The sequence below is a fragment of the Dreissena polymorpha genome, chromosome 14, assembly GCF_020536995.1.
Source record: "Dreissena polymorpha isolate Duluth1 chromosome 14, UMN_Dpol_1.0, whole genome shotgun sequence".
Classification (NCBI taxonomy): domain Eukaryota; kingdom Metazoa; phylum Mollusca; class Bivalvia; order Myida; family Dreissenidae; genus Dreissena; species Dreissena polymorpha.
In genome coordinates, this window is record NC_068368.1 from 53,295,622 (window position 1) to 53,308,560 (window position 12,939).

General features: G+C 37.4%; 1 protein-coding gene across 1 annotated transcript in view; it reads right to left on the minus strand.

Moving 5' to 3' along the window:
- The window catches only part of LOC127857615 (DNA repair protein RAD51 homolog 1), a 67,667-nt gene that overhangs the window by 30,966 nt on the left and 23,762 nt on the right, over positions 1-12,939 (minus strand). Inside the window, exon 3 of the mRNA XM_052394097.1 lies at positions 3,070-3,207. Within this exon, the coding sequence (XP_052250057.1) occupies positions 3,070-3,207 (138 nt within the window). The remainder of the gene's footprint in view (positions 1-3,069; positions 3,208-12,939) is intronic.

Below are 12,939 nucleotides of genomic sequence, written 5' to 3' on the forward strand. Positions count from 1 at the left end.
TTTGTCCACCTTAGCCACAGGTACATGGACAGCAATTTAGAGCAAAACTCATTTTGTGTGGATCAGAATCACGCTGATTTCCATAAAATTAATTCCCTAAAGGACCTAGTACTTTTTCCTTAAATAACAAGGTAGTCCAAGCGACAGGTATATTTCCTCAAAAATTCTTTGTCCTTGAATTGATGACCTTGACTTAGTCAGAGAGAGTGATAAACTCATGACTTATTACAATCTTTTTAATGACAATAACTTTTCAAGAAAATCCATAAATGAGTCTGTGAAATAATGAAGCTAAATGCAGGCTGAACAATTGACCTTCAAGTGTGACCCTGACCTTGAGCCGGAATGACTAACAGCAAGCTAAGCTAGGTCTACATGTAAACGACCTACATATACAATTTCAGTGCAATATCTCGGTCCCTACATGAGATGAACCTACTTGTTAAGTTTTTAGTAAATATCTCTACGAGTTTCTGACACATTGCTACTGTTAAAATTTCAGTACACAGTTATCAAGGGACATTAACAATTACAAAAGGAGAGTTATGGTTCTTATGGATTGCATATCCCCTCAATAAGATCAACCAACCTATTAAGTTTCAAAGGTTTTGCCAAAGATAATGTGACTCCACCTGTAAACCCAACATTCATTCTTAATCTAATTTTTGAGAGGTAGGTTGAAAATAAGCATTAAGCAATTTAAGTTGACTCAACTTTCAAGCATTTCACATGATGCAAGTGAGCCCAAATAAATAAGTAATTTTAAATGTCATGCAAAATTCAGCATGCACATCATGTTTTATGTCATCTCTTAGGAGGGGATTATCTTCTACCCCTATGGCAATTATTGTGATTGCTGGTCATGTACATGTATTAATGTAAAGGCGGCTCTTTTAATGAATTTTTATTAATGAACTGTGCTCTGTGAAAATGGGGTTTAATACATGTGCTTTAAGTGTTCCGCCTAAACTAGATTTTTGCTAAGTCTCTTACTTTCTGTAAACGAAAAATACCATTAAAGCAGAGAGTGTCGTCACTGATCAGCGAGTGCAATCTGGAACGACACTTTACGCGAATGCCTTAAATCCCCTTTTTACAGAGCACGACTCAAATACATTTTTTACATTTATTGAATGTATCATATTTTAGGGAATATCGCCAATTTCTTTTGAAATTCTTATTTTAATTGACAATTTAATGATTCAATTGCAAATACCGATTGTGGCAATTGGAATTCTTACATGAAAGTGGCTCGTGAGATTTTTTATGGTTGAACTTGGCCTCCGTGTAATGCTCATGAACATTTTTTAATTTAACTGACGATCTGACAGACAAAAAATGTTTGAGTTAAAGAACCGAAACCAAAAAGTGTTGAATGACTAATGGATAGTGATAGTGTGTAAACTAAATGAATTCCTTCAGTGGCATAAAAAATACACACCCTCTACCAAACCTTTTAAGACAGATAACAAAACTGAACTAATAGCTTATGTTGCCTTAGATGTATGCCTTGCAGCCAAACAGTCACTGTGTTACATACACAGTACAAGCATTCTCTCATTGGCTTTACAACAAGCTATTAACACTATTAGTCTATATTTCAATTGACATTTGCAGAAGACAGGTTTGGCAATTACCACAACTGTGGTCCTCCACTGTATGTGGGATCAATAATGTTTTAATAAGTATTTGATTATGTCGCATTTCTGGTGCAATACCAATTAAGTGAATCACATTTTTGCAGAAATGTTGCGTAAATGTAAGTGGCAAACAGTTTTGTTGATTTCATGGAGCCTACTCGCACATTGAGAAGACTGAAAGCAAGCATATTATAAAGCCACTTTAGAGGTGAACAATCAGATCAAACCGAAAATAAAAGGGAAAATTGCAAAAATTAGGGAAACATTTCAGAAATAAGACCCAGCCCAATTCCCAAAATGGTGAAATAACACAAACTGTAACAAGGCTTTCTTTTTCTAATCTGAAACTCTAAACGTGGCTCAAGGATTTTCATCAGGTTTTTTTTTCCACTTCTTTGTGAAGTCAAAAACTTTTTAGAATTGTGAAAAATTGAATTTTGAACTTCTCAAAATTGTGCAAATTTGAGAACAAAGTTATAACAAAAGGCCCATGAGGGCCTGAATCACTCTATTGGCTGGAATCAATAGGGCTCAAGCCCTTGATAGTATGAACAATCTGAGTAATTTTAAATAAACAGACCCAAAATGGGAAATTTATCGCATAGACAAGAAGAAACGTAAAATTTAAGCTTCGAATGGCTCCTTTTCAACAATACGTTGGACACATTTTCTTCACTCTCAATGGGGTTCTGGCCCTTGATGATATAAAACATCCGTTGAAGTTTCAAAAGGATAGAACTTTATATGTAAACAAACAAGAAATGTGTTTGTCGGAAACACTATGTCCCCTTCTGCGCCGCTCTGATTTTTTTGTTGACCTTTGACCTTGAAGGATGACTTTGATATTGACCTTTCACCACTCAAAATGTGCAGCTCCATGAGATACACATGCATGCCAAATGTGAAGTTGCTATCTTCAATATTGCAAAAGTTATGGCAAAATGTTAAAGATTTTCATTTTTTCTCAAATTCAAGGGGAGATAATTCTGGACTTATAACTGCGATATTGCTCATTTTTAATAGGGTTTGACTCATCATTCAGATAAAGGCACTGTGCAACTTGGGAAATGATTGGATGAAAACTGTGGACTTGATTGCGTAAACAAGCCTTTTTTCACAATTTTCTCAAATTCAAGGGGAGATAATTCTGGACTTTTTACTCTCACGTAACCCATTTTTAATAGGGTTCGAGTCCTCATTAATATAAAGACAATGAACAGGTTTGAAAAGAATCGGATGAAAACAGTGGACTTAATCGCTTAAACAAGAAAAAGTCTAACGCACGCACGCACGGACGACGGAAACCACGCTATGACATAAGCTCTTCAGGCCTTCGGACAGTAGTGCTAAAAATTGTGAAAATAAGAAACACAATTCTCAGAAATGAGAAATGCTGTCATTCTCTGAGAAGAACAAATTCCCTGATTACCAGTATTTTGTCCGCCTTGGCCTCACTGATTCCCTTAATTGCAAGCAAGTTCTTCTTGGGTGCATATGCAACGGCCTCTACAGTGAAGAACCCCGCCTCCTCCAACTTCTTGATATCAGTCGCACTGACTCCATGGGACTGGAATATAGCGTTAGCACGTTAACCCTTTACCACTTAGATACGTATTTTCATGCATTTGTAGTCCCTCAGAAAGTTTAATTTAATTAAAGACATTTCTTACTAGATTCAAATTGTTAAGGCTTCATTTCTTTAGATACTAATTCGCAGCAAACAGCATAAAACCTGAACAGACTGGGAGTTACTCGTAAGCTTTTCTGGTTTTATGCTGTTTGCACATACATGTAGCCATTTTCACTTTGCCTCTCAATGGGAAAGGGTTAACCCTTTGCATGCTGGGAAATTTGTCGTCTGCTAAAATGTCGTCTGCTTAATTTCTAAAATTAGCATTTTCTTCGATTTTTTTCAAAGAATATTATCAGAATAGCAAACAGTTTGGATCCTGATGAGACGCCACGTTCTGTGGCGTCTCATCTGGATCCAAACTGTTTGCAAAGGCCTTCAAAATTCGGTTCCAGCACTGAAAGGGTTAATACCTTCCTACCCAGAAGCAAAGTGACAATTATTATATGCAACCAGCATAAAACCAGAACAGCCTGCAAGTAACTTAAGTTAACATTTTCTTTTCATCAAAAACTAATAAGCAAAGTTATACCTTAAAGCGGGTATATACGATTTTTTATGTGTGTTTAATTGTAATATATTGATAAAATATGTTACAATAACACAAAATAGACAAGAAAAATTATACATTAAAGCCGAATTTCATAAAATGCAGCAAAGACAAATTAGCGCCCTGAGCCGATAGTGACGTACACATTTTCCTACAATAACCGAAGCATTCGTCTTTGTATTATAAACCGTTAAACTACGAGGGGTGTTCCAGAAGTTCGTGGATTTTCGCTATAACTTATTAGTTTGCTGGTAAAAGTCAATGAAATTTACATATTATACAAACCAATTATCACGGACTTTATATATAAGCTAAAAATGCATGAATTCCATAAAGCGCGTTTGAAACGCGTTGCCATAGAGACCTGAGTAACGACATGTGGCGCACGTGTGTATTTTATTATAAGTATGAGCGTTACGCGAATTTAAATTTGGTTTAAATGTCGTTGATAACAGAATTTACGGCAAATTTCACGTTACAGCGCCTAAGTCCTCCTTACAGCCCGGATTTGGCCCCTATGGACTTCCGAGTCTTCCCGGAAGTTAAATCACAGTTGCGCGGTATTCGCTTTGCAAGTAAACAGGAACTTACAGTTGCAGCAAAGCGAATCGTGTCGTCTTTTGATGCTGACTGGTATAGAGACACTTTTGACAAGTGGATTTCCCGACACATAAAGTGCATTCGCGTTGGAGGTGATTATGTGGAAAAGATTTGACAGTTGTTAACTTCATAACGTCATTGACGTTGAACAGAACCTTACACGTGCGTCGGTGTGCGCATTGTGCACATGTTTAAATCTCTGATATATATTTATTGTTTTCTGTATTTCCATGATATTTGGAGAGTATATTTGGAAAGGACGAAATATTCTTAACATGCTATTTGTTTGTCCATTTATGTTACCAAATGAAAGTTATAGTGAAAATCCACGAACTTCTGGAACACCCCTCGTAAGTTTAGATGCACATCGTACATGTATGGTATACATGCTGGCGAATTCGGCTGTACAGCCGTTTTCAATTTCAGAATTAAATATCTGGCTTATTTCGCATTTTTCGACACATGTTCTTCTTTACTTATATTTTAATTTATATTGAAATATATATATATAATAAGTTTTTAACACAGTTTATATAAATTCATAAATATTTGACAAAATCGTACATACCAGCTTTAAGCGTTATGGTCAATATATAAAGCTGTCAATCGTTTGGTGCAATACAAACTGTCAATCTGTGTTGATATAGGTCAGTTTGATCTGCAAATTGCACGTTTATGATATACACTAGCCGAAGCCCTGGCTGATATTTCAAACTATGTTAAAAATAATATAAAGTAGATAGAAGGCCTGCCTAGAGGTCATTCATTTAGGGTAGAACATGCTTATGTTAGCTGACAATATGTTAAACTGTGATACTAGTAGTAGCATTAAAGTTGGGTGCATCAGTTCATTGTTTGTCGAACTATTTAACAAGTATTCGTCTAACTTATATTGATGGTCAGCCGCCAAACTGGATTTAGTTATGAAAGTGGGTAAGGCCAAAAAAAAAAAAAAGTCCGTTTCTGGTCTCCTTGAAAAAAACAACAACAGGGTCTGTAGGAATGGATTCTTTTTAATTCTCGGGTACTAGAATGGAAGGCAACTTAAGCTTAAAATAAGAAAAACATGTATATGTATGCTTTGTTTGCTTGATATTACATCAGGGATTTCAATAGATTTTAAAAACCAGGAGTCAATGACCCCTGGACTGAAATTTTGAGGAGTCAAATTGAAAAATGGTGGGGTCAATTTTGAAGCGCGTTAATTGTGCTTTTGTCTGTATTATTCAATTTTTTAGATAAAAATATGCTCTAAGAGTAACACAATATCTTAAAAAGTTATACTGCTTTATTAAATAACAATACCATGATACATAACACAACATATTTTAATGAATTGGTACATTAAATATACTTCCTTATAGATATAACACATTTAAGTCTTTTAACACTTTTAAATAATTTAAGATATGTACCGGTAGCACCTTTTCATCACATATTTATCGTCATTATATTATCATCATCCCTATGATAGCTTTTCTAACAAAACACAATCTAAATGCATGGAACATCTAGTATATCTATTACTGTTTATCCGAATACTATACAAGTCCGAAATATGTACACTTTGGAATGCCTTACCTGTAGTAGTTTTACTTTAATAATCCAAATTTTTCTTGTTGTTATCGGGTTTAACTAACCTTATCAAATGTTTGTTAAATCCAGTTAATGCTTTCTCCATTATTGAATCGCCATTACTTGCAATTTGAATCGCCAGCTTTGAATTGAACGCCGGTTGAATGTTAAGTCCGCCATTTACAATGTCGAAGGTCATGACGCAGCAATTTAATTCCACTCGGATAATTTATATCTTATCGAGAAAATGTGTTTTCTCAATGTTTATGTGTAGTATTGTTACTTGTTAGTATAAAAAATAAACTGTGATTCCAGTTTATATAAGAGTGGTGTTACTCATAATTATCGGTGGATTAACAACTGACAAAACTCGCTGGACTTAGATCTACTATTGGATCTACGTAATTAATAGACCTTTGATCAATATGGTTTTTACTTTAATTAATTTTGCCGACTTTCTTTAACCGTTCCGTCTGAAAAGTCTGCAAAAAACCTGCAATTATCGGATGGTCAATCAATTATCACGTAATCACTGCTGCTAATTACCCAGTGATTGGGCACGCACTATTTAGACGGTGACATGTGTATTGGAAGAGATGAGATAGGATAAACAACGCCCAGGGTATTCCCTCGATTATAGACCGAGTTTCAAATACTGAAACATTAATTTCAATTAGGAGCACAGCGGGATTTATTACCATGGAACTCGAGATGTTAACTGACTGACGCACGGGTCAAATTTTCGCCGCGTCAAAATGACGCACAGCAGAAAAAAGGGTTGCGTCAAAAATGAGTCATTTTTAATTTGCTCGTGTCAAAACGCAGGATTCTGCGTCTATTGAAATCCCTGTTACATCTTATATGAACTACAATGATTTTCTTTTATTTTTGCAACCCCAATAAAAAGTTGAGGGTCGGCGCCGATTGGGGGACACGGTTGGTCGACCTGAAATGGACCTATTTGTTATTTTGGCCTAAGAAGGCTGACGATTCACAAATCCATACATTGGAAACCATATTAAAGGGATCTGCAGTGTGGTAGACTTGATGTCTAAATAACATTGACATCAATTAACCTGTTGAACATGTGAAAAAGCTACCACATAAAAATCAATTAACTTTATCACAATTACAATCAAGTCCATTTGTATTACATATAAGTGTGCTATCAGGACTAGACTATTAATAGCATGTATATTACATCAGCTGCAAAAAAATCAACATAAAATCAGACCAGCAATATGGCCGTTGGCTTTTAAACGTGCATCTGATCAGATACATTTAATAGAAACTGTAGCAAAGGTCTGCATTATTTTTATGTTTAGTATTAAAACATAAAATTGTTTGCTAGCTTAGAATGAACTAACCACTCATCTCAGGCAAAATTTAGGTAAGTAATATTTGATTGCCAACCTGTAGAATTTTGCCATCAACTTGCAAGAGGAAAAGACAACTAGAGCTTTGTCACAGACGTGACAAATACCCCCACATGCCGCATTGACACATAATATTTTGCATGTCGTCTTCACAAAAAACAGCCGACACCATGCTCAATTTTTAAAACGCACTAAGTGACCCCTTGACCTAGTTTTTGACCCAGAAAGGCCCATGTTCTAACTTGGCCTTAAGATCATCTCCATAAAACTTCTGGCCAAGTTTGGTGAAGATCGGATGTAAACTACTTGAACTAGAGAGCAGACACCATGCTGAATGTTAAAAAACGCACATAGTGACCCCGTGACCGAGTTTTAGGCCCAGAATGGCCCATTTTCAAACTTGTCCTAGAGATCATTTAGATAAAACTTGTGACCAAGTTTGGTGAGGATTGGATGAAAACTACTTCAGTGCTCCAGCTAGGCCTAAATCGAAGGGCGCCCTGAACCCCCCCCCCCCCCCCCCCCCCCCCCCCCCCCCCCCCCCCGAACCTCCGCCCTGCCCCCCCCCCATAATAATGGGAATAATACAATTATTTATAACACATAAATTAACATGCAATAGGAAGCATTCCAGAAACACCCGCGCGCTCGTACATGCCCTTTTCACAAAATACTGCGCGTCGAAAGTACCCTTTTGACAAAAAATCCCCCCTGCCCTTTTCAAATCCTAGCTGGAGCACTGCTACTTGAATTAGAGAGCGGACAACATTGTGATGTTTAAAACGCCCTAAGTGACCCCATGACCTTGTTTTTTACCCGGCATGACCCATATTCAAACTTGACCTAGACATCATCTAGATACAACTTCTGACCAAGTTTGGTGAAGATTGGATGAAAACTACTTGAATTAGAGAACGGACAACATTGTGATGTTTAAAACGCCCTAAGTGACCCAGTGACCTAGTTTTTGACCCGGCATGACCCATATTCAAACTTGCTCTAGACATTATCAAGATACAACTTCTGACCAATTTTGATGAAGATTGAATAAAAACTACTTGAATTAGAGAGCGGACAACATGGTGAGGTTTAAAACACACTAAGTGACCCCGTGACCTAGTTTTTGACCCGGCATGGCCCATGTTCGAACTTGACCTACACATCATCTAGTTACAACTTCTGACCAAGTGTAGTGAAGATCGGATTTAAACTACTTGAAATAGAGAGCGGACACCATGCTCAATGTGTAAAACGTACTAAGTGACCCCGTGACCTAGTTTTTGACCCGGCAAGGCCCATGTTCAAACTTGGCCATAAGATGAAATAGATACAACTTCTGACCAAGTTTGGTGAAGATCGGATGAAAACTACTTGAATTAGAGAGCGGACAACATTGTGATGTTTAAAACGCCCTAAGTGACCCTGTGACCTTGTTTTTGACCCAGCATGACCCATATTCAAACTTGCTCTAGACATTATCAAGATTCAACTTCTGACCAATTTTGGTGAAGATTGGATAAAAACTACTTGAATTAGAGAGCGTACAACATGGTGAGGTTTAAAACACACTAAGTGACCCAGTGACCTAGTTTTGACCCGGCATGGCCCATGTTCGAACTTGACCTACACATCATATAGTTTCAACTTTTGACCCAGTGTGGTGAAGATCGGATTTAAACTACTTAAAATAGAGAGCGGACACCATGCTCAATGTGTAAAATGTACTAAGTGACCCCCTGACCTAGTTTTTGACCCGGCAAGCACCATGTTCGAACTAGGCCTAGACATCATCTAGATACAACTTCTGAACAAGTTTGGTGAAGATCGGATGAAAACTACTTGAATTAGAGAGCGGACAACATGCTGAATGTTTAAAACGCACTAAGTGACCCTGTGACCTAGTTTTTGACCCGGCAAGGCCGATGTACGAACTTGGTCTTAAGATCATCTAGATACAACTTCTGACCAAGTTTGGTGAAGATCGGATGAAAACTACTTGAAATAGAGAGCGGACAACATGCTGAATGTTTAAAACGCACTGAGTGACCCCGTGACCTAGTTTTTGACCCGACAAGGCCCATGTTCGAACTTGGCCTAGACATCATGTAGATACAACTTCTGACCAAGTTTGGTGAAGATCGGATGAAAACTACTTAAAATAGAGAGCGGACACTTAATACGGGCCGACCGACAGACAAGCTCACTCCTATATACCCCCCTAAACTTCGTTTGTGGGGGTATAAATACCATACACGCAGATAGTGTCATCCCTAATAAGCCTGTGCAGACATTTCCCACACAGGAATGAAGCCCAGTTTTCCCAGAATGTGTCTTTAATTATTTTATGAAATAAGTGACAGCGCCCTCACACTACTTTGGGGGAAGGGGTCCACAGCCGTTAGGAGGGGGAATTTTTTTTAATGGGGGAATTTTTCCAAGCAAACTTACTTTAAAGCAAAAAAATGCAAGAACAGGAACTTTCTCAAAGCAGTTTACTATTCTTAACATCGTTTCTTGAAATAATTTAAAACAAGCAAATTCGTTGACTTGATATCCCCCACCAATATGCTTCTGGACACAAAAGTGTTATATTTGACACTCAAAAAAGCATTTTTTCAAGATACAAAGGGCCATAACTCCGTTATTAACAGATGGTTTACAATGCATCATCCTCTTATCCATATATGTACTCATACCAAGTTTCAATGAAATCCACCAAAGCACTTCCAAGGTTGCCACCAACCTGATGAAATACAATTCCCTGACTTTTCACTGACTTTTTCCTGACGAAATCTTGGTTTTCACTGACTTATTTCGCAACATATTCAGCCTCCTCCTCCCCATACAGCCGACCAAATCCAACCATTTAATGTTTATTTTATTCTTTAATTTTATTCTTTAATATAACATATTTAACAAATAACAAAGTAGTACTACTTGTACACTAAACTATGCATGATGCATTAGGCTATATAGTAAATGCACATTTTTGAACATGCTTTACTCATGTTAATGTTTTATGTACATAGAAATAGTCAAAACATTTCAAATAAACAAGAGGGCATGAAAGGCTCAAAGTCGCTTACCTAAGATAACAAGATATTATTGGGACAAACTTCTGACCAAGTTTCATGAAGATCAGAAAATAAACCTCTAGAGGTTTTACGAGGTTTTACTATAGCCATATTAGGAAAAATGCCTTGCCCCCTGGCAGCCATGTTTTTCAACCAACCGGCATTATTTTTGAACACTTCCAAGATATGATCGGGAAGAATCTTCTGACCAAGTTTCATGAAGATTGGACAGTAAATGTGGCCTCTAGAGTGTTAACAAGATTTTACATTAGCCGTATAAGGAAAAATGCCCCGCCCCTTGGAAGCCATGTTTTTCAAGCAAACATAATTATTCTCGAACTCATCCAAGATATCATTGAGACCAATCTTCTGACCAAATTTCATGAAGATTGGACAATAAATGTGGCCTCTAGATTTACAAGATTTTACTAAAGCCATATATAGCCATATAAGGAACAAGGGCTGTTTGTAAAACATGCATGCCCCCCATATGGGCTGTCAGTTGTAGTGGCAGCCATTGTGTGAATACATTTTTTGTCACTGTGACCTTGACCTTTGGCTTAGTGACCTTAAAATCAATAGGGGTCATCTGCGAGTCATGATCAATGTACCTATGAAGTTTCATGATCCTAGGCTTAAGCGTTCTTGAGTTATCATTCGGAAACCATTTCACTGGTTCGAGTCACCGTGACCTTCACCTTTGACCTAGTGACCTGAAAATCAATAGGGGTCATCTGCGCGTCAAGATCAATGTACCTATGAAGTTTCATGATCCTAGGCGTAAGCGTTCTTGAGTTATCATCCAGAAAACATTTTTCTGTGTCGAGTCACCGTGACCGTGACCTTTGACCTAGTGATCTGAAAATCAATAGGGGTCATCTGCAAGTCATGATCAATGTACCTATGAAGTTTCATGATCCTAGGCATAAGTTTTCTTGAGTTATCATCCGGAAACCATTTTACTGGTGGTGAGTCACCGTGACATTGACCTTTGACCTAGTGACCTGAAAATCAATAGGGGTCATCTGCAAGTCATGATCAATGTACCTATGAAGGTGCATGATCCCAGGCATTAGAGTTTTCGAGTTATCATCCGGAAACCATTCGTGGGACGGACCGACCAACCGACCGACATGTGCAAAACAATATACCCCCTCTTCTTCGAAGGGGGCATAAATATTAGCCACACTCTGTGGAAATGGGGCTTAATGCATGTGCAGAACTTTATTGTTTTATGGAATTTCTTGTTTTAAGGAAGTCTCTGTTACACAAATCCAGTCAAGGCGAAGTGTTGTACCTGATTATTATTTGCGGATTGATATCAAACCAGGGGACAAAAATTCCACTCGTCCGCTCGTATTGACGAGTGAAATCTTGAAAGGACGAGTGAATTTTCCTAAAGCTCTCGTCCTACAGGACGAGTGAAAAAAAACTGATGTTAAAATATATATTTTCTGACCAGTAAGACTCTTTTTCATTAAATAAAATCATTTCTTAAAGCATATCTATTTCGAAAGTAGAACGAGAATGAACCGGAAATCGTAATTGTAAATTTTTATACAGCAGGTGCGCGTTGTTATGCGAGACTGTGTCCCGAGTAAATATTGGCTTTTTGGTGTAAACTTTGCACGTCCATGTTGACAGGGAACCATCTGACTTCATTCACTGTAAGTATTGATTTTTTTAAAGAATTATTTTACTGCGAAGTACGGTTTTAAACCAGTCTGAATTTCATCTGAAAAATGTCTGACATACGAGCGTTCTTTAAAGGGGGGCAGGAGCAATGTTCAACCATCCGAAATGGAAAGCACGCAAGCATTAGAAAAAGTTTTAAAAATTATTGTCTTCATTTATTTATTTTGTGTTCCTCATAAATAAAGTAAGTTAAAATTTCTTCTGTGATCAGCTGGCATGAATAACTAAGTAAGCAGCATTTTAGCAGTGATATAGGAAACATTGTTAGTCATATCAGTCCTTTGCCATCTTTCTTTCACACATATTTAAAGGACAAGTGCATGTGTTTGCAGGACGAGTGAAAATTTTAATGCACTTGTCCTGCAGGACGAGTGCAATTTATAAATATTTTTGTCCCCTGCAAACCTGTGCTAATCTGGGACAACACTTTATGCACATTAACCTTTCCTACTCAGAAACAAAGTGAAAATGGCTATGTGCAAACAGCATAAAACCAGAACAGCCTGCGAGTAACTTCCAGTCTGTTCAGGTTTTATGCTGTTTGCTGCTCATCAGTATCTAAGGGTTGGAAATGAAGTTTTTAAAATTTGAATCTAGAAAGAAAGGTCTTTAATTAAATTTAGCTTTCTGAGGGACTACAAATTTGCCAATTTAAGCGTCATTTTCCCCGAGCAAAACTCATTTTGTTTTAGCTGGGTATGTTAGGCAAATGCAAGCAAATTATTTGCTGATCTAGCAATCTGAAGGCAGAGAGACAGTGTGGACCAACCTGTCACAGAGGCCATAAACACTAGGAAAT